The 20,401-nt window shown below is 39.9% G+C and overlaps 1 protein-coding gene across 1 annotated transcript in view; it reads left to right on the top strand.

Moving 5' to 3' along the window:
* Positions 1–20,401, top strand: part of LOC125451321 (ADAMTS-like protein 1) — a 515,681-nt gene that overhangs the window by 446,674 nt on the left and 48,606 nt on the right. Inside the window, exons 21-22 of the mRNA XM_048528318.2 lie at positions 19,291–19,418; positions 19,767–19,895. Coding sequence (XP_048384275.2) covers positions 19,291–19,418; positions 19,767–19,895 — 257 coding nt within the window. The remainder of the gene's footprint in view (positions 1–19,290; positions 19,419–19,766; positions 19,896–20,401) is intronic.

The raw sequence follows: 20,401 nt of genomic DNA, 5'->3' as shown, positions 1-20,401 counted from the left end.
CACATTTGTTTTTTATATTTCAATTTTCTTGCGTGCATGCTCTCACTTTTTGGCGTTTTCAGAAAATTAACCTCAAAATATTTTTTTAGAAATCAAAGCAGGAGTAGTTCATATGCCCATTCAAGCTTGCTCTGCCTTTCAATATGATCATGGCTGATCACTTTGCTCACTTGCAAATTCTTGCTTTTCTTCCATTTTCCTTAATACCTTTAAAATCTTTTTTAAAAAAGCTCTTTTAGAATATATTCAGCGATCCACCTCCCATAGCCTTCTGTCATAGCCAGTTCAGCACATTGATCACCCTCTGAAGAAATGTTTTCTCTTCTCAGTGCGAAATGGCCTATTGCATATTCTGAGACTGTGAGCCCTGATTCTAAACTGCCTAGTAAAGGGAATTGCCTTCCCTGCAGTTAGCCTACACAATCCTTTCAGATTTTTATGCTTTTCAGTTAGATCCTTTCTCATCCTTCTAAACTCTAGTGAATACATCAAACCAATCGCTGCTCATGCCACAGTCCTATGATCTCTGGCATCAGCCCAGTGAACATTTGCTGCACTGCCTCTGCAGCAAATATATCCTCTCTTAGGTAAGGAGACTAAAACTGCATGACTCCAGGTGTGGTCTAAACAAGGTCCTGTACAATTGCTGTAAGACATCCCAACATCTGAACTCTCATCCTCTTGCAATAAAGAACAATGTGCTATTTGCAATCTTAATTGCTTGCTGGATCTGCCTGTTCACTTTCATTGACTAGTATAGAATGTCACTCAGATGGCTTTGTAAGTCCACATTTCTCAATGTATCACCATTTTGTTAATATTGTCTTTCTGTTTTTCACAACAGTGTGTTAAATCTTACATTACCCATGATACACTGCATTTACCATGTGTCTGCCCTCAGCTTAATTAGATCATCTTCCTCATAACTCTTAATCCCACTTACATTTATGTTATCAGCAAACATGGAAAATTGCATTTCATTCCCTCGTCCAAGTCATTTATCCAAACCTAGTTCCCTGTGGTACCCCACTAATCACTGTCTATCACCAGGAAGTAGACCCATTTATTTCCACCATCTGTTTCATGTTTTCAATCAATTCTCAAACCATGTTAGCATAATTTTTATTCATTCATAGTTTGAGAGCATCACTGGCCAGCCCAGTATTTATTGCTCATCCCTAATTACCCCGAGGGCATTTAAGAGTCAACTACATTCCTATAGATCTGGAGTCAAACGTAGGCCTGTCAAATGGCAGTTTCATTCCATAAAGGGCATTAGTGAATCAGATGGGATTTTTCTGATAATGAACAATGATTTTTCACGGTCATCATCAGACTCTTTATGCCAGAATTTCATTGAATTCAGATTCCACCATCCACCATGGCAGGATTCAAACCAAGGTCCCAAAATATTACTTGGGTCTCTTGATTAACAGTCCAGCGATAATACCACTGGCCTGCCACTGCCCGTGTCTTGCCCCCAGTTCTGTGTTTTTAATTCTTACCACTATTCTGTTATGGGGGACTTTGTTACAAGCCTGCTTGAAATCCAAATGCACCATATCCACTGGTTCTCCCTTGTCTGTTGCTACAAGAAGCATCCTCCAAAGACTTCAACAGATTAGACAAGTATGATTTCCATTTTATGAACCCATGCTGACTTCGTTTAATCCATTTAATGTTTTCCAAGCGCTATGTTATCAAGTCTTATATAACGGATTCTAGTCATTGCCTCAATACTGATGTTAGGTCTTTAATTCACTTGTTTCTTTCTCTCTCCCTTTTTTTGAGTGGTGCAGTTGCATTTGACTCCCTCCAATCTGGGGGATCTGTTCCTGAGACTATAGAATATTGGACAAAGACCAGCAATAAGTTCAATATCTCAGAGCTACTTCCTTTCCTGCTCTGGATACAGTTTATTAGGTATTAGGAATCATCAGCTTTTAATTTCTCTAGCATTTTTTTTCATTAATACTGGTTTTCTTCAAATCTTCCCTCTCGCTAGACCATTGGTCCCCAGTCGTTCTTGGGAAATTATTTGTATCTTTTTTGTAAAGACAGAACCAGATTATGTTTTTAGATTAAACTAGGGGTCATGATAGTTTTTTGTTGGTTATTTCCCTAAATTTTAATCATGTTGCATTAGCAATGATTAAGCATAAGTCGTAATGTTTCATGTTTACCCATTTCCTGTCAATTTACTAGATACTTTGGCTCATTGGGTGAGTGCATTTCATTACAGAGAATGACATTTTTATTCTGAAAGGAATATTCACAAGGTAATATTCTTTTGTTACGCAATTTGTATCTTCACAGAAATCTTTAAGTTGCAACTTTCAAAGAATGTTGTACATTTTTCAGAGTTCTCTTCTTGCCCACGGTTAGCTGTAGTACAATGCCATTCACAGCCAGGAAAACTTCATGGCAAAATTCACAGCTAAATATCCGAGCCAAATCATGAGACAAGGTAAAAAATTGTGCATTTCCAAAGGTTGTGATTAGTAATAAATAGAACAAGTTATTAAAGCACAGATGGAGACCATTCAGCCCATCCATCCACTTTGACTTTCTGTTCGAACAATCCAGTCAGCCACATTCTTCCCCATGTCCCATTTCTTTGCTGAAACCCTGTAAGTTGCAAGTTATAAAGACAGATAGCAAAAGTTTCTACAAATAGATAAAACAAAAAAGAGTGGTTAACGTAAACGTTGGCCCTTTAGAGGATGAGAAGGGGAATTTAGTTATAGGATATGACGAAATGGCCGAAGCATTGAGCAGGTATTTTGTATCGGTCTTCAGTGGAGGACACTAACAACATGCCAGTAATTGATAACGAGACGAAGATTGGTGAGGACCTGGAAACAATCATCATCATGGAAGAGGTAGTGTTGGGCAAGCTAATGGAGCTAAGGATTGATAAGTCTCCTGGCCCTGATGAAATGCATCCCAGGGTACTAAAAGAGATGGCGGGAGAAATAGCAGGTGCACTGGCAGTAATTTTCCAAAATTCGCTGGACTCTGGGGCAGTCTCAGCAGATTGGAAAACAGCAAATGTGATACCACTGTTTAAAAATGGATGTAGACAAAATATGGGGAATTATAGACCAGTTAGCTTAACCTCTGTAGTGGGGAAGATGCTTGAGTCTGTTATCAAAGAAGAAGTAGCAAGGCATCTTGATAGAAATTGTTCCATTGGGCAGATGCAGCATGGGTTAATGAAGGGCAGGTCATGCTTGACAAATCTTTTAGAATTCTATGAAGACATTATGAGCAAGGTGGACAATGGGAACCCAATGGATGTGGTGTACCTAAATTTCCAAAAGGCCTTCGGCAAGGTGCAGCACAAGAGACTGCTGCATAAGATAAGGATGCATGGCGTTAGGGGTAAGTTATTAGCAATGATAGAGGATTAGTTGACTAACAGGAAGCAAAGAGTGGGGATAAATGAGTGCTATTCTGGCTGGCAATCAATGACTGGTGGTGTGCCTCAGGGATCGGTGTGTGGACTGCAATTATTTACAATTTATATAGATTATTTGGAGTTGGGGACCACATGCAGGATATCAGAGTTTACAGATGACACTAAGATGAGTGGCAGAGCAAAGTGTGAAACTTTGCAGAGGAACATAGATACATTGAATGACTGGGCAACGGTCTAGCAGATGGAGTACAATGTAAATAAATGTGAAGTCATACATTTTGGTAGGAGTAATAGTAAAAAGGATTATTACTTGAATGGTAAAAAGTTGCAGCATGCTGCTATGCAAAGGGACCTGGGTGTCCTTGTGCAGGAATCACAGAAGGTTGGTCTGCAGGTACAACAAATAAATAGGAAGGCAAATGGAATTTTGTCCTTCATTGCTAAAGGGATTGAGTTTAAAAGCAGAGAGGTTATGTTGCAGCTGTGCAAGGTGCTGGTGAGGCCACACCTGGAGTGCTGTGTGCAGTTTTGGTCTCCTTGCTTGAGAAAGGATGTACTGGCTCTGGAGGGTGTGCAGAGGAGGTTCACTCGATTGATTCTGGAGTTGAGGGAGTTGGATTATGAGGAGAGACTGAGTAGATTGGGATTATATTCATTGGAATTCAGAAGAATGAGGGGGGCCTTATAGAAACATAAAAAAATTATGAAGGGAATAGGTAAGATAGAAGTAGAGAAGATGTTTCCACTGACAGGTGAAACTAGGACAAGAGGGCATAGCCTCAAGATTAGAGAGAGCAGATCTAGGACTGAATTGAGAAGCAACTTCTTCACCCAGATGGTTGTTAATTCCTTGCCCAGTGAAGTAGTTGACGCTACTTCAGCAAATGTTTTTAAAGCTAAGGTAGATTTTTTCTTAACAGAAACGGAATTAAGATGTATGGTGAGAGCGCGGGAAGTGGATCTGAGTCCACAAAATGATCAGCCATGATCTTATTGAAAGGCCCAAAGGGCTGGACGGCATACTCCTGCTCCTAGTTCTTATGTTCTAAGTTTGTTTTCTTCAGGTGCCTTTCCACTTCCATTTTGCAATCATTAATTGTCTCTGTTTCCTGCACCACAGGCTCCATTTCATTAACACTTACTATGAAAAAAAAGTTCTTCCTCACATCACCTGTATCTCTTGCCCAGAACTTGAACATAGTGTTCCTTCAACCTTTTGCTATCATCTAGTGGCAACAGGTTTCCCTCATCGACCTTGTCAAAAGCTGTTATAATGCTACACAGCTCTATTGAATCTCCCCTCAATCTCCTTTTTCTCCAAGGAGTTTACTCACCAGATTATTTCACATTGTAGCTAAAATCCCTCAACCTTGTAACCATTTTGGTAAGCCTCGTCTGCGCTCTGTGAAGGGTGCAGCGTTGCACTCTTTGTATTGTGCTGTTCTGACCTGGGAATAAGACTGTAGTTGTAGCCTCGCCAAAGTCTCTCAAAAGGTCTCAAGATGACAATGAAGGCAATTTTAGTTTTCCCCGGCCTTAGGAATAGCAACATTGGGAGGTGAAAAGTTATTCCTTTCAGTTGGACTGAGTCCAAAACCACACGCATGCTTGTCACTTGTTTAAATATAAGAGAGATCCCCCAATAAGGGCACTGTAAAATCTGGCAATGAACCATGCAAGGACGTTTCAAGTTCAATCCTAAGTCTCTGTTGAGTTAGTTGATTTCAGCTAGAACAGTGGTGGGGCTGCAGTAATTGGTCTCCATGCCCCTGGCCTACAGAACGGAAAGAGTAAGCCTTTCAATTCGTGATGGCTATGTAGCAATCTATGCCAGAATGTGTACATATGTAGAAATCAGATGAGGCCAGAATCAGTGTTTGTAGTCCCCTGTGATTGAACAGACTGCCAATGCTCACTGTTTCAGTTCTCATAAAAAGAAAGGCTCCTTGGATTACCAACAGTCAGGAATCTGTTCTCCCATGTCAGTCACCTTCAACAGAACCTTTGACTAAGAAACTGAAACACAAACAAATGTTCAAAATTATTTTTATGTACCTTTCTTGTTTTCCAGAGGTTTATGTATGTGGCTTAGCTGAGACTGTACTTCCACAATATGGCATCGTTCAGAGAATGCCTCTGTAGTTTAACTTCAGTGGGGTATCATGATATGCAGTAGCATATCTTAAAGGTAGCTTGCTATCTGAGAGGTATAAAATTGTAGAATCTGCTCAAGAAAAAAGACAAAACTGATCTTTTGAGAATGACAGTTCCCTGTTTCTGGTGCACATTCTACTTCCCAAGTTTCTATGTGAAATGAAAAGTTTTGAGCGTTTAAGTTTAAGAAGGATCCCTTTATAATCATTAGCACATCTTTCCTCAAAAGGTCCAAAGGATCAGGTATTGCCATCATTAGATATGCCTGCTAATGCTCTGCAGAACAGGAATACAGGTATACTGTAAGATTATGCTTGAAATCAAATTGTGATTGAGATTAATCACATTGGCCTTTGACTGTTTAACAGGGTTGAAGAGAACTAAGAAACATCATCATAAGATGAAGCAAAGTTAGCTTGAAGGAGACGATGCTCTAATTAAAGTTTCACATATGCTGACACAGTGTCATAAACTGTCTTTCTTCACGATCAAAGTTGACCTCCTCATTTTTTATCTGTATTTTCTATTGTTATCCTAGTTTCCAGGATTTTATCTTTAAAATGAGATATTAAACCAAGATTACTAGTTGCCTGAGTGGAAGTAATAGATCCCAAGGCACTATTTCAAAGTAATTGGTCATATTTATCCCTCGATCAGCATCATGGGAAGAATGTTGCCCCTGCTTGTGGGAGTTTGCTGTATGGATATTAGCTGCTGTGTTTCCTACATTACAACGGTATTATACTTCAAAAGGTATTTCAGTGGCTGTAAAGTGATTTGATATGTCCAGTGGTTTTGACAAGTATAATGTAAATACAATTTATTTTTGCATTATTTGCAGTTACTTTTATTTTAGAAGTGAATCATTTCCTGAATTGTTTAATTTCTTTTCACAAGAATTGAGCTGCTTTGGCTGACCAGCCGTTATTGGCCATCTCTATTTGCCATTAACAAGGATAATGGCGAACTAACTTCTTGGATAGTTATAGTCCATTTGGCGTAGGCACTGGTGTAGCCAGCAGTGTTAGGAAACGAGTCCCAGGAAACCACTGAAACCGAAGGAAGAGTGATTGTAATTCCAGGTCAAGGTGGTGTGTAGCTTGGAGGGAAACTTGCAGGTATTGTATTCTTGTTCATCTGCTGCTCTTGCTCTTGTCTTTCAAAGTAGTAAATGTTGTGGTTTAGACAGGAGACTCGGCAAATGCTTTGGAAATGAAGGGTGTTAAAATTTTAAGATCCTATTCAGGTTGCTGCTCTGCCTCTCGTGTTATTCAGCTTCTTGAGTGCTGTTGGGGCTTAACTCATCCAGGCAAGTGGAGAGTACTCCATCACACTACTGACTTGTGCCTTATAGACAATAGACAGATGCTGAGGAGTCAGGCAACGAGTTAATTGCCAAGAATTCAAAGTCTACAATCTGCTCTTCTTGTCACACTGTTTGTGTGGTGGCGGGGTTGATGTAATGGTGTACTGTAGGATGTTGATGGAGAGGGTTTCAGTGACAGTTTTGAACCCCCATCCCAGGCCGCAAGAAGACTTTCCACATCAAACAGATGTTCACCTGCACATCTGCTAATGTGGTATACTGTATCTGCTGTTCCCATTATGGCCTCCTGTACATCGGGAAAACCAGGCAATGGTTTGGGGACTGCTTTCCAGAACACCAACGCTCGGTTCGCACTAGACAACTGCACCTCGCAGTCGCAAACCATTTAACTCCCCCTCCCATTCCTCAGACCACATTGTCCATCCTAGGCCTCCTGCAGTGCCATAACGATGTCACCTCAAATTCCGCTGGGAACCCTGCAGCCCAATGGTATCAATGTGGACTTCACATCTTCAAAATCTCCCCCCCTCCAACTGCATATCAAAACCAAACCAGCTTGTCCCTGCCTCCCTAACCTATCCTTCCTCCTACCTGTCGTCTCCTCCCACTTCAAGCCCCACCTCCATCTCCTACCTACTAATCTCATCCCGCCCCTTTGAACTGCCTGTCCTCCCTGGACTGACCTACCCCTCCCGAACTTCCCACCTACACTCACCTTTACTGGCTCCATCCCTGCCTCTTCGACCTGTCTGTCTCCTCTCCACCTATCTTCTCCTCTATCCATCTTCTATCTGCCTCCCCCCCGTCCCTAATTATTTCAGAATCCCCTTCCCCTCCCCCATTTCCGTAGGCCCGAAACATCAGCTTTCCTGCTCCTCTGATGCTGCTTGGCCTGCTGTGTTCATCCAGCTGTACACCTTGTTATCTGTGGAAGTAACCTGTATATTTTTGATGTTTTTCAGCCACATCTTATCACTGTACTCCATTTTTTGAAACAGCTGATGATAAAATGCTGCCTGAAGCAGATTTTGCACTTGGCTTTCAGTGGAGATCGTAGGTTGTCGACCATGTGACCCAATCAAAGTATCTTTGAAGCAGAATTTCATGATTGCAAATCTGTGCTGATAGAGTTAGGCATTTGCTGACCGTTTTTGAATTAGTGCACACTCCTGAACGTAATAAGATGCGGTGAAAGCGTGTCATTCTTCATCGAGGTTTCAATAGCCTTGGGAGGCCACTCAGCCCTTGCTTAGAGCACGGAACTCAGAAATGTATCAAACTTCCATTCCAGTGCTTGATAAACGGATGTGAATGGATTCTTAGGGAAGTGAGTAAGGCAGTCAGGGATGAATGCGTTTGCAGGAATAGAACTCAGACAGTGAAATCATTAGTAAGCACCAAGTGAATGTCCCCTTGCAATGGCCCCAGGAGTGGTTTGGGGGCTTCTCATAGGATGACGGGAGGGGATCTTAGGCCATTAAAAGGCAAAACATTCTTAAAAGAGCCTGAATGATCAATCTTGCCACTGATCAACCTACCTAACCAGCCTTTCTATATCCTCTTGTAGTCTAAGGCTATCCTCCTCACTATTTACCATTTTTCGTACTATTGTGAACTTACTGATCAACCCTCCTTTGTTTAAGTTTAAATCATACATGTAAAGCATAAATAGCAAGGATCCAACACTGACTGCCATGGAACTAACTGGATGCAGACTTCCAGTTGGAGAAAATATCCGTCAACCATCAGCCTGTGCTTCCTGTTAATCAGTCAGTTGTGGATCCCATGGGCTCGTTCTTTTGCTGACAGTGTCCCATGTGGCACATGATGAAAAGCCTTGCTGAAGTCCAAGTAGACTTTATCAGAAGCATTGTCTGATCAATTCAGCGTACAGGTTGTAATTATTGTTGTATTCAATGAACAATCATACATATAGAGAAAAAATGGACTATATTCCAATACCTTTTGTTGATGCAAGAGATGCCACTTGCTAGTTTGAGCTGACTAAGATTAAAGATTCATGAGGAATTCTAGCCATTGAATCTCCTCATCGATTCTCAATGCCCACTCACTGGACAATCAGGTTCAGATTATCCCTGGTTACGTCGGATTACCCAGGAATTACAACACATATGAAAAAGTTATCCAACCATTAACTGCTGGTATTTACATTTCCTATGAGCATCTTTCCTGCACAAGACTTTTAATATATTTCTGAGTTCCTTGGTCTAGGCAGGGGCTGAGTGGTTTCCCAAGTCTAACATCATAACCATTTATTTCCTTCTCCCTAATGAATTTGGATAGTTTCACTTTAAATGCATTCAAATTATTTGCTTCAACCCAGTCCCTGCAGTAGCAAGTTCCAGTGCCCCATCACTATTTTCATGGAGATGTTTCCTCTGAATTCCCAATTGAACTTCTAGGGTTACTGTCTTACATTGATGGCCTCTTGCTCTTCCTCACAAGAGGGAACATTCTGTCTGTATCCACCCTATCAAAATTATTTATAGTTTTCTATAACTCTCTAGGTTACCCGTTGGCCACATTCTTCCAAGACAAAAGAGGCCCAATTGTCCATCATTTCCTGATATTGTGGTATCATCTTTGTAAATCTTCTCTACACCCAGTCCAGAGTGTATCTGTTTTGTTTTTATATAACATTGTGAACATGATCGCCACACAGAAGTCCAAGTATGACCTGATTAGTGCTCAATACATTTCAGCGTGTCATTCCTATTTTTCAGAAACAAAAACAGATGTTGCTGGAAATGCTCAGCAGGCCCGGCAGCACCCGTGAAGAGAAGTCAGTTAACCTTTCGGGTCAGGTGACCCTTCCTCAGAACTGAAGACCCAAAACATTAACTCTGATTTCTCCTCATAGATGCCGACAGACCTGCTGAGCTTTTCCAGCAACTTCTGTGTTTGTTTCTGATTTAAAACATGTGCAGTTCTTCCAGTTTTTATTCCTATTTTTCAATTCTGTTATTTTAGAAATAAAGCTGAGCGCTTGGGTTGGACTTTTTATGGTCTTCCTAACTTGTAGAACAATTTTTAGTGATTCTTGTGTCCTTCCACCCCATCTGGACTTGTATCTTCCAAATAATAAGTGACCTCCCTTTTTGTACTTCCTTATTGTTGATGCAGAATTGCTAATTACTTGACCATTCTGCAAGTTGATTAATGTTTTTTTTTGTTTAATGTAATTCCTCTGTATTATTACCTGCACCCTGTCCCCATTTTCTGTAATCCACAATTTGAGAAATTATAGTCTTTGGTTCCAAAATCTAAGTGATGGAATGTCATCCAAAATATGAACATCATTGCTCCCCACACTGCTTCTTGTTCACTTTTTAAATTACTTTCCTCAGCTTTTACTGGTTTATGTATCTGTTGCAGAAAAGTTGTACTCTCAATCCAGACTTGGGCATGCTGAAAAATAGCAAGGCTTAATGTTCGTACCAGTATTTATATAGCACACAGTCCTTAGCCCTCCTGTATTCAATCTAATTTTGACACATCTTCCTCATTTCCCTTGGTATGTTTATTTCCTTGTTCCTTAAATGTACATATACTATCCACCTCTAGTACTGTCTTCAGTAGGAGGGGTTCCACATTGTATAAAATCTCTGGGTAATTAGGCTTGTCCTGAATTAGCTACTTGGGAGTGTTTATGATCATTCATATTTATGGCCCCAATTTTGATCTCCCAGCAGGTGATTTTTTTTTTCCGTATCTATTCTGTCGAATTACAGAGACACAACAAAAAGGAGCAGAAGTAAACAATATATCCTGCTCTGTCATTCAAATCTACTTCCCCGTTAATTCCATGTATTCCTAGATTCTGTGGGAGACCACAAATCTATCTCTTAACTACATTCAATGATGGAGCGGCTTGGGGAGAGAATTCCAAAGATTTACGTACCTTTAAGTGTAATGTTATCACACTGTTTCATGGGGTGTGGGCATCACTGGTAAGGCCAGCGTTTGTTTCCCATTCCTGTTTGAACCAAGTGACTTCCAAAAGGTCATTTGTGAAGGCAGTTAACATTGTTTTAAGGTAAGTACAGTAGGTCTCTTTCCATTAAGGACATTAGTGAACTAGATAGGCATTTACTTCAGTCAAGGAAACTTTCATGGCTATCGTTACTGAGATGAGCTTTCAATTCCACACTTCATTGAATGCATGCAAATTTTATCAGCTGCTGTGGTGGAACTTTGAAACCATATCTCGGGAGTATTAGCCTAGGCCCCTGCATTAATTGTCCACATTATGACAACACCAGCATCACCCCAGTCATCCCATCATCTCAATCATTTGCTTATTCTGAAACAGTGCTCCCTTCCATATTTTTCAAGACCTCTCCTTGGTAGCCCCTCAAGTTTTCGCTTTCCCAAGAAAATGGCAACACTGAATCTTCTTTGCACTGTCTCAAGTCTCTCCATGTTCCTTTCTCAATAAGATGATCGACTTATATTCCATATAAGTTTAAATAGCTTCTCAATGTTCAACTTTTAAAAATGAACTGCCGTGTTTGCTTTTTGTGGCTTTGCCTGTGTTGCTACTTTTAATGATTTAAGATTGTATCATATGTTTCAAATTTGGAAAAAAAGTTATTTTGTTTTCTGCTGTAATAAAGTCTAGCCTTTCAGATGGGGCTTCAAACTGATTAATGTACATCCAATGCAAGAGACACAATCTCCTAGTTTCTTTGGCCGTCTCCATGTGTATTTCAGGGTTATTTAAAAGTTAAACATGCAGGAAATTACAAATATCCCCCAGCCTTAACCAGAAAATAAAACTGCTTCCTTTAGAAACTGCAAGTGATGATTCATGTGTTTAGTTGACACAGTGTCAGCTTAATAGTAAAATGTTGTGGTGTTCATAGCTACTGATTACTTCCAACTTCTGAACAATAATTTCATACAGATACAGTGAAAAACTAACCAAATCAAGATGTCTAAAAGTAGCATTAGAAGGGAGTAAATTAATTTGCGGTCTTCCAGAATTGGTTAAAAGAATACCAACTCTAGTCCCCAAAACAACAGACCCCTTCAAATGATTCATAGACAGTTTAAAAATTAAGACTTTCTGAGGCAGTATGACATTAATTCTAAGGCAGTTCATACAAAACTGCCAAATTTTCTGATTTCTTTTTTTATTCTATACACTATTAGATTCAAAAAGAGAAAAGCCTTCATTGAGACTCTGAGACCCTGTTCTGGCTTTTCTTTGATTATATATATTAGTTTAATGTATTTATTGACTTCTATTGACAGTTTGTATTCCCTCATAAGACGTGGGTCTTGCTGGCCAAGTCAGTGTTCGTTCCCCATCCTTAATTGCCCTGGGGAAGGTAGTGATGAGCTTCCATCATGAACCTTTACAGCCCTTGGAGTGTATGGACAACCACAGTGCTGTTAAGAAGGAAGTTCCAGGACTTTAACCTATTGACAGTGAAAGAACAGTGATATAGTCCAAGTCAGGATGGCATGTGGGTTCAAGGGGAATTTATCTGCAGGATACCATCAAGAAAGTTATTGGCACCATTCTGTGTTAAAGTTCAACCAATATGGTTTAATTTGTGGAACCTTCAAAGATTACATGCCTATTTACTCCGATAATTGACACCTTGATCAATATTTTGATGCAATCTTCTGTTTCTTGCCCCTCCCTGTCTCTCCTGAAGATTCTATACCTTGAAATATTGAGCTGCTAGTCCTGTTCCTCCCTCCTTTGTTAATCGATACCCTCAACTCATCTACGTTACTCGGAAGAGTCCTTATGTTAAAATTAATACCATTCCAGTCTTGCTATGCTCCTTTGTGTTAACTTGACTGTACTTGCACTGCCTTCTAAATTGACTTGGTGGTTCTTCCATGCATGCAATACCTTCTAATGTACCTCCACTCTCTATCCCAGCCAACTACAAAATTAGTTTTAACCCTCATCAATCACACTGGCAAACCTCCCGAAGGGTCTAGGCCCGAAACGTCAGCTTTTGTGCTTCTGAGGTGCTGCTTGGCCTGCTGTGTATATCCAGCTCCACACTTTGTTGTCTTGGATTCTCCAGCATCTGCAGTTCCCATTATCTCCCCATGTGATTGTTGGCCCCTTACCAGGTTAGGTGCAACTCATCAGGCTTGTACAGGTCTCACGCTCCCCAGAACTGGACCCAAAGTCCAGGATCCTAAAGACCCCCTCCTCTTCCAACTCCACAGCCATGTATACATCTGTTGCAACTTCTCTCCCCAGGACTATAAGAAATTACGGAGAGTTGCGAACACAGCCTGGTCCATCATGTAAAACAACCTTCTAAGCATTGACTGCATCTATACTTCTCTTTGCCTCAGGAAGGCAGCCAACATAATCAAACACTCCTGCCAGTTTGGTTATTATCTCGTCCAACCTCTTCCATCAGACAGAAGATACAAAAACTTAAACACACATACCAACAGATTCAAGAACAGCTTCTTCCCTGCTATTCTTAGACATCTGAATGGACCTTTCAAATTTTAAATGTTATGTTGATCTTGGCTTTGTGTACCTTCTCTGCAGCCATAGCATTGTATTCCTCGCTCTGTTCTATTACCCTAATACAATTTTTATTGTATGATCTGCCTGTATGGCACGCAAAACACAACTTTTCACTGTACCTGGGTACATGTGACAATAATAAATCAAATCAAATTTATCTGCCCATTCCTATACTCACTCGCTTTTGGCACCAGGAATAATCCGGTGATTGCAACCCATTATCCTGTTTTTTATCTGCTACCTGGCTGTTTAAATTCATGTTGTAGGACCTTATCCTTCTTTGTAGCTATGTTTTTGATTGCAGTCTGAACCATAATCTCTGACTGTTCGCTTTTCCCCTTCAGAATACCCTGCACCTGAGCAGTGACTACCTTAACCCTGGTGCCAGAGAGGCAGTACATCATCCCAGAATCATTTCTTTGCATATAGTAGCACCTGTATGGTTTAGGCCCGAAACGTCAGCTTTTGTGCTCCTGAGATGCTGCTTGGCCTGCTGTGTTCATCCAGCCGCACATTTTATTATCTTGGATTCTCCAGCATCTGCAGTTCCCATTATCTCTCACCTGTATGTACCTTTTTATTTTTGAGTCTCCTACCACTGTTATTCTCCCTTTCTTTCTGCTCACCACCTTATGCATCTGGACAGTGTCTGCACACCCCAGAGGAACTGTCATTTTCACCATTTACCTATATGGAAAATCAGTTCTTGAGTCAGATGCACTCTGTGGCTTTCCTGACTTCCTGCCTGCTACCTTTCTTCTGAGTGTGCTTCCTCATTGTGGCATTTCCAGCAGATGTGGTCATTCTGACTGTAAGGAGTGTCAAAGATTTCACATTGTGCAGGCCTTGAGGCTGTTTTCCCCTGCTATACTCACCTTTTATCTTAAACTTACTTGTCTTGCGTTAAATTCACTGTCTTTCCCAAATCCTACTTTGGTTTACATTTATTATTTTATGGTATTGGCCCTGACTTCCATTTATTTCTGGTATTTCTTGTCTTCTTTCTAAAGCAATCGCACACTTTTGTTTTCTTTTTAGAAATTTACAGACTGCCCGTAGCAGCAGTTTCTATTTGGTGGGATAATGGTTAGATTCTTGCTTGTCAGAGATGATCATTGTCTGAAACTTGTCTGGGCAAAGTTACTTAGCACTTTTTACATGGAATGGCATTCAGGCTCAGTGGTTAGCACGCACCAAGGACCCAGGTTCAATTCTAGCCTTGGGCAATTGTCTGTGGAGTTTGCACATTCTCCCAGTGTCTGCGTAGATTTCCTTCATGTGCTCTGATTTTCTACCACAGTCCAAAGATATGCAGGTTAGGTGGATTGGCTGTGTTAAATTGCCAATACTATCCAGGCATGTGCAGGCTAGTTGGATTAGCTGTGGGAAATGCAGGTTACAAAGTTCGGGTAGGGAGTTGGTGAAGACTCAGTGGGTTGAATGTCCTGTTTCCACATTGTAGGGATTCTGTGATACACCAGATCCGGATGTTGTCCAGGTCTTGTTGCATATGATTATGGACTGCTTCAGAGTCTTGGAGGTCATGAATAGTGCTGAATATTGTGCAATTGGACACCCTTCAGGCTTGTAATGAAGGGGGTTTGATCCACTCAGCACTCCTGACTGAAAACGGATACCAATGCCTCAGCCTTGTTCTTTGTACGGATATGTTGGAGAGGGGGATCCTGTGAAGGAACAGACAGACAATTGGGATTGAGGCCACAATTAGATCACCCATATTGAATAACGAAGCAGACTCGAAGGGTCATATGACCTATCCTGCTTCTGTTTCCTCTGAAAGCAGCCCAGTGAATGGTTAATGTAATGACCAACGAAATAATCAAAACCAGTTACAATCACAGTTCCTGGGTTCTCCCACCTGCCCCCTAAGCTAAGGGTCAGCAAGGATGCAATTACAGGGCAAGTAGTGTTTTGTAACAGAGCTGGGGAGAAACAAACTTTTGTCTGCTCACATTCCTGATCATCAAGGGGATCTCGTGATAGTTCTGGCTGGTGGTTTAGTTCCTGTGGGTGCCTTTTCTGTATGGGTTTAGCTGGAATTAACCTTATTGATACTTTCTACTCCCGAGCAAGAAGCCACTAAGTCCCTCATGAGGCTGAAAATTTAACCATTTTAATATTGGGACAATAACTGGAACAACACACTTTCATCTATTTCATTCTCAGTGTCCAAGTGTTCAGTTTCTGACAAATGTGGAATTTGTCTGTCACATCATCAACAACAAGCATTTCAACAAACTCAAGATTGCTAACTGTGTTCATCAGAATCTATTTTATAAATAAGATTTGTTCCAATCTCTCTCTGTCGTTAAGAACAATGGCAGAGTGTTGTATCAGAGATGGCATTATTGACCAATTGATTCTTGCAGTATTTGTGAGATGGAATGATGGGTTTGGACCCAAATGGGTTGGGTACCTACTAATCCATTGGAGCAGATTGTCTGCTTGCTAAAATGGGGTGGATCACACACTCTCAGAATACATTGAAATGAATGGAGTTCAATTTGGCAGGTTCTATGCAGTCTGTCTGACTCAATAAGTGCGATGGAAAAGGACCCCTTGGGATTGTTAGATTTTACATTATTTCCAAGACCAAGGATAAAAAGTGGCAGAAGACTGTGGAAAAACTGATTTTTGGAATTGCAAAGAACATCAGAGAGAAGTAATGGGAAACTATATCCAAAAATAGAATGAGGGACATCCACTTTAGGGAGCAATGTGAGCATGTATGTTTTTCAAAAGAGAGTTATAAAAACATTACAGTTGTGGCAATTTAATCTCAAAAAGAACAGACATGTCTATAAGCACGGCAAGTAATGGAATGAGGTAATTAGGTTTCCTGGAAAAGACACAATTATAGATAGTAAAGTATTAGAAAATGAAACAAAAATGGAGTTAGATGAATTCAAAAGAGAACAAACATTTTCCAACCATATAAGCATTAAAATAATGTCAGATATAAGTAGGGACATGGAAGGAGTAAATTATATTAATTGTTCCAGCTGTCTTCATTGGTTTCTTAAAGGAGGGCTAGGTGCAAGTTCTGTCCAAATGATGCGTTTAAGCAGGAAAGATGAGAAGAGGTGACAGAAATTAAATAGTTCATTTTGAAGTGGACACAGGTGGAGAAAGAAGGTAACAAAACAAGTTGATGTGCCTTAAAGAATAAAGGCATGAAGTAGTAAAGCAACATAGTGAGGTTGACCCCTTTTAAATTACAGGTTAAGCTACAGCTAGAGTATTGTGCTGCATTCCGGGGCCTGCATTTTTAATGTCATTTGGATCTTCTATCTGAACAGAATTGTATCAGGGATGAGGAATTATAATTACATAGAGATTCTTGAGAGGCTGAACTGTTCTTCTTACTGTAGAGAAGATGAAGGCAAGATTTAATTCAGTTGTTTGAAATTACGAAGGATTGGGTGCCTAAACAGAAATTCTTTCCTGTGACCAAAAAATCAGGAACCCAAGGATATGAATTTAAGATCTCTAGGAAAATGTCTGAGGATGCAATGAAAGGAAATGATTTTACACAGTTAATAGATGTGATCTGAAGTTCAGTACGTAAAAGGACAATGAAATTACAGGTGATAATAACTCTAAAAAGGGAAATGAGTAAATACTTCAAAATTAAGAATTTATGGGGTCGGGAATTAAAAGCAGATCAGGGCTAGGAATAATTGGATAGCTCTATCAAAGTGTCAGCATACGCAGTGAATCATTGAGCCACAGAGTACGGAAACAGACCCTTTGATTTTACCAGTATATGCTGAACTAAACTAGTCCAATCTGCCTGCTCCTGGCCCATATCCCTCCAAACTTTCCCTATCCATGTAACTGCACAAACGTCTTTTAAATGTAACTGTGCATCCACCACTTGCTGAGGAAGTTCATTCCACATGCAAACCATCCTCTGGGTAAAAAAAAAATGCTCCTTATGTCTTTTGTAAATCTCTGTCCTCTCACCTTAAAGTATACCTTCCAGTCTTGAAACCCCCAATCCTTGGGAAAAGATACCTACCATTAGTTCTCCTGATTTTATAAACCTCCAGAAAATCACCTGTCAACTTCCTGTGCTACAGTGAGAAAGGTCTCAGCCTATCCAGCCTTTCTAACTGGCCTTCTGCTGAATGTTTTGATAGTGTTCTACTAACTAATATGGTGAAGCCATCAGGGATATTTGAACTAGTTATTTAAGCACACACACAACTTAATAATAAATATGTCTAACAGAAATTGTAAAAATGCAAACATATGTACTTGACTACTGGGTCAAATGAGATTTGGTTAGTGTCCTGAAAGAATTAAAAGCAGGAAATAGACTGCTAGTTTTGCAGAGTTCCATAAATATTGTAGTAGTGTTTGTGTAATGGACCATGGCAAGTATTCTAACATTTATAAAAAGAGTAAAGCAAAACGCTAGCAATTACAGGTGAATTAACACGCACAGTGTGCAACATACTTCTTATTGTTAAATGAGATGCTGTGAACAATTTTGAAAGAACAGAGGTTGTTTAGGAAGCTGTGAGAAATACTGGATGATGCCTAAAAAGTGTCTGTAATTCTTTGAGTCGGTAAATGAGCTAGAGAAAGAGGATAATCTGGTAGGGGCCACTTGGATTTTCAAAAGGATATTGAGAGAAGCCCATGCATCAGAAAACTAGTGCTAAATTTATTGTATTGGGATCTATTTTAACCGGGAAGTACAAAAGCAAGTGACTAATAGAGGTAGCTATTCCTGCCATAATTTTGGATTATAAGGAGGTCATTCATTTTCGCAAGCCTCCCATCATTCAGTATCGACTTGGACACCAGGGTATCATAACTCCCCTGCTGTACTTCCAAAAATTACCATGGGGATCTTTTGTATCCACCTAAGAAGGCAGACAGAGACTCCATTTAATGTCTCGCCAGAAAGACCATACTTCTAATGGAAGCATTTTCTCAGTACTCTACAGTAATGTCAACCTTGACGTTTGACCTTGCTTCTTGGAATGAGACTTGAACGCTCAAACTTCTAACTGAGATGCACAAATGATATCACCAATCCAGGGCTTTGATTGACACTTTGACAGAGCAAATGATGCTGTAAAATGGAGCTCATTTTCCTTTCTTGCATGAGAGGTCACACAGTAGTTCATTACAGCTTTACAATTAAATATTTAAAAATAGAAAAGTGGCAGAGACTTTCAGGAGGTTTACATGGACAAACGTTGATGTTAGGAACACAATCCTTGGATTTTTTTTCTGTGGTAGATAGGTTTTTGTGAAAAGTTCTTAATTTGTACTAAAGGTACGTGGTGGGGTGGGGGGGGGTGCGCGATGGCGGTTTGAGGGCTTGGTTCTTGTTACTCAGTAAGTAGCATTGTTGCCTTTGATCTAGAATTCCAGCATCAGACTACACTCCAGAAGATATTGACCACTGAGGTAGTGTTCACAATGTTTTCCAAGCAAGTTGATAATCAACCTTTTTTCGTCAATCTGGTTGGACGTGTTATGACATACATCCTTGGCAGGTGGAACTTGCTTCTGGACCTTATGGCCCTGAAGAAGGAACCCTGCCACTCTGCCACAACTCCCCTCATTTCTGCTACAAGACTCCAAGAGTCAAAGTCTTTTATAAATGAAGGTATTTGTCATAATTAAAAGATTACACAATTGCTAGAAAAGTTACAAAGGATTAGTTGATTCACATCTTAACAAATATACTATTTTACTTTGGTCGTCAAGTGTACTGTGAGTGTATTTGTCTTCCTATTGATGGGAATTTGAGCTGCATACACAATTTGTTTTCAGGTCAGAAATCCTCATTGCTTTTTTTTTCCCTTGCAGAATTAAGCTTCTTTCAGATCATACCCTACAACTATTTTTGCCAAACAAATCTGATGTGGGAGTCTACACCTGCACTGCTACGAATCCTATAGGATGGGATTCCTTGTCCTCCAAAGTTGTCATACCAGGTGTGCTGCAATTATAATTGATCATGCATTTATTTCCAAAAAGGTAAATTTGTCTTTGTTTTCTGAAGTAATTGACAATTTTACAAGTTCATATAGTGATAATTTATCACTTTCTAATGGAGCATGAAAACTCATGAGCAAGGATTTCAGTTCTTAGATCATTTCAACTGGAACAGCAGTGGTAGATAAAACAATAAAATTGATGGAACCATAAAAACTGCAATCATTGATACAGGTGGTGATACTCACACTCAATTCAATGCTTTTGTTTGGACAACATGGTTCATTAACAGACATTCACCAACATACAGTAATTATATGATGTGTTATGTACTTTATTTTGTGTAGGGAAGCCAGTAATTAGAGTGTCCAAACATGATTTGCTGAACTTTAACTCGACATCTGTCAGTGTGGATGTGGGAAGCGTTGTGAAAGTGAGATTGAGAGCCAATATCACAATTAAGTGTCAAGTCAATGGTAAGACTGTAACTAAATTTTCGCAAGTTGTTTCACATGATAATTAAGCAATATCAAGAATTTTTTTGTATTTTAAATTCTTAGGAGTAATGCTTTCTCATGAATTGTACATTACAATAAATTATAACAGTCTATCCAAAGAATACCTACACACATTCTCCCTTGCTGAATAGTATTTCATAAACATGAGCTGATCATGCCTTGCTCCTTAATGAGATATTGCTTCCGGAGTGCAGTTAAATAGCATAATAAAAATGAGCAAAAAGGGGTCATCCAGAAATTCTGAGATTTCTAAGGGAAAAATTGCATGTTGAATGATGTTATAATGGTAGAAAATTAAGTAAGTTACCTACATGATTTTACTCATATACTTGGAAATGAGGGAGTTCAAAGGCTTTATGTCTACAAACTTTGTCTAAAGTATTAGCACAAATATCTATTTTCTGCTGTGGCACTAAGAAAGGATTGTGAAAGCTGTCTTTGAGTAATTTTTAGGTTGGGAAATC

This window comes from Stegostoma tigrinum, chromosome 3, assembly GCF_030684315.1.
Source record: "Stegostoma tigrinum isolate sSteTig4 chromosome 3, sSteTig4.hap1, whole genome shotgun sequence".
Lineage (NCBI taxonomy): Eukaryota > Metazoa > Chordata > Chondrichthyes > Orectolobiformes > Stegostomatidae > Stegostoma > Stegostoma tigrinum.
The sequence above is the reverse complement of the archived record's forward strand: the minus strand, read 5'-3'. Positions and strand labels throughout refer to the sequence as shown.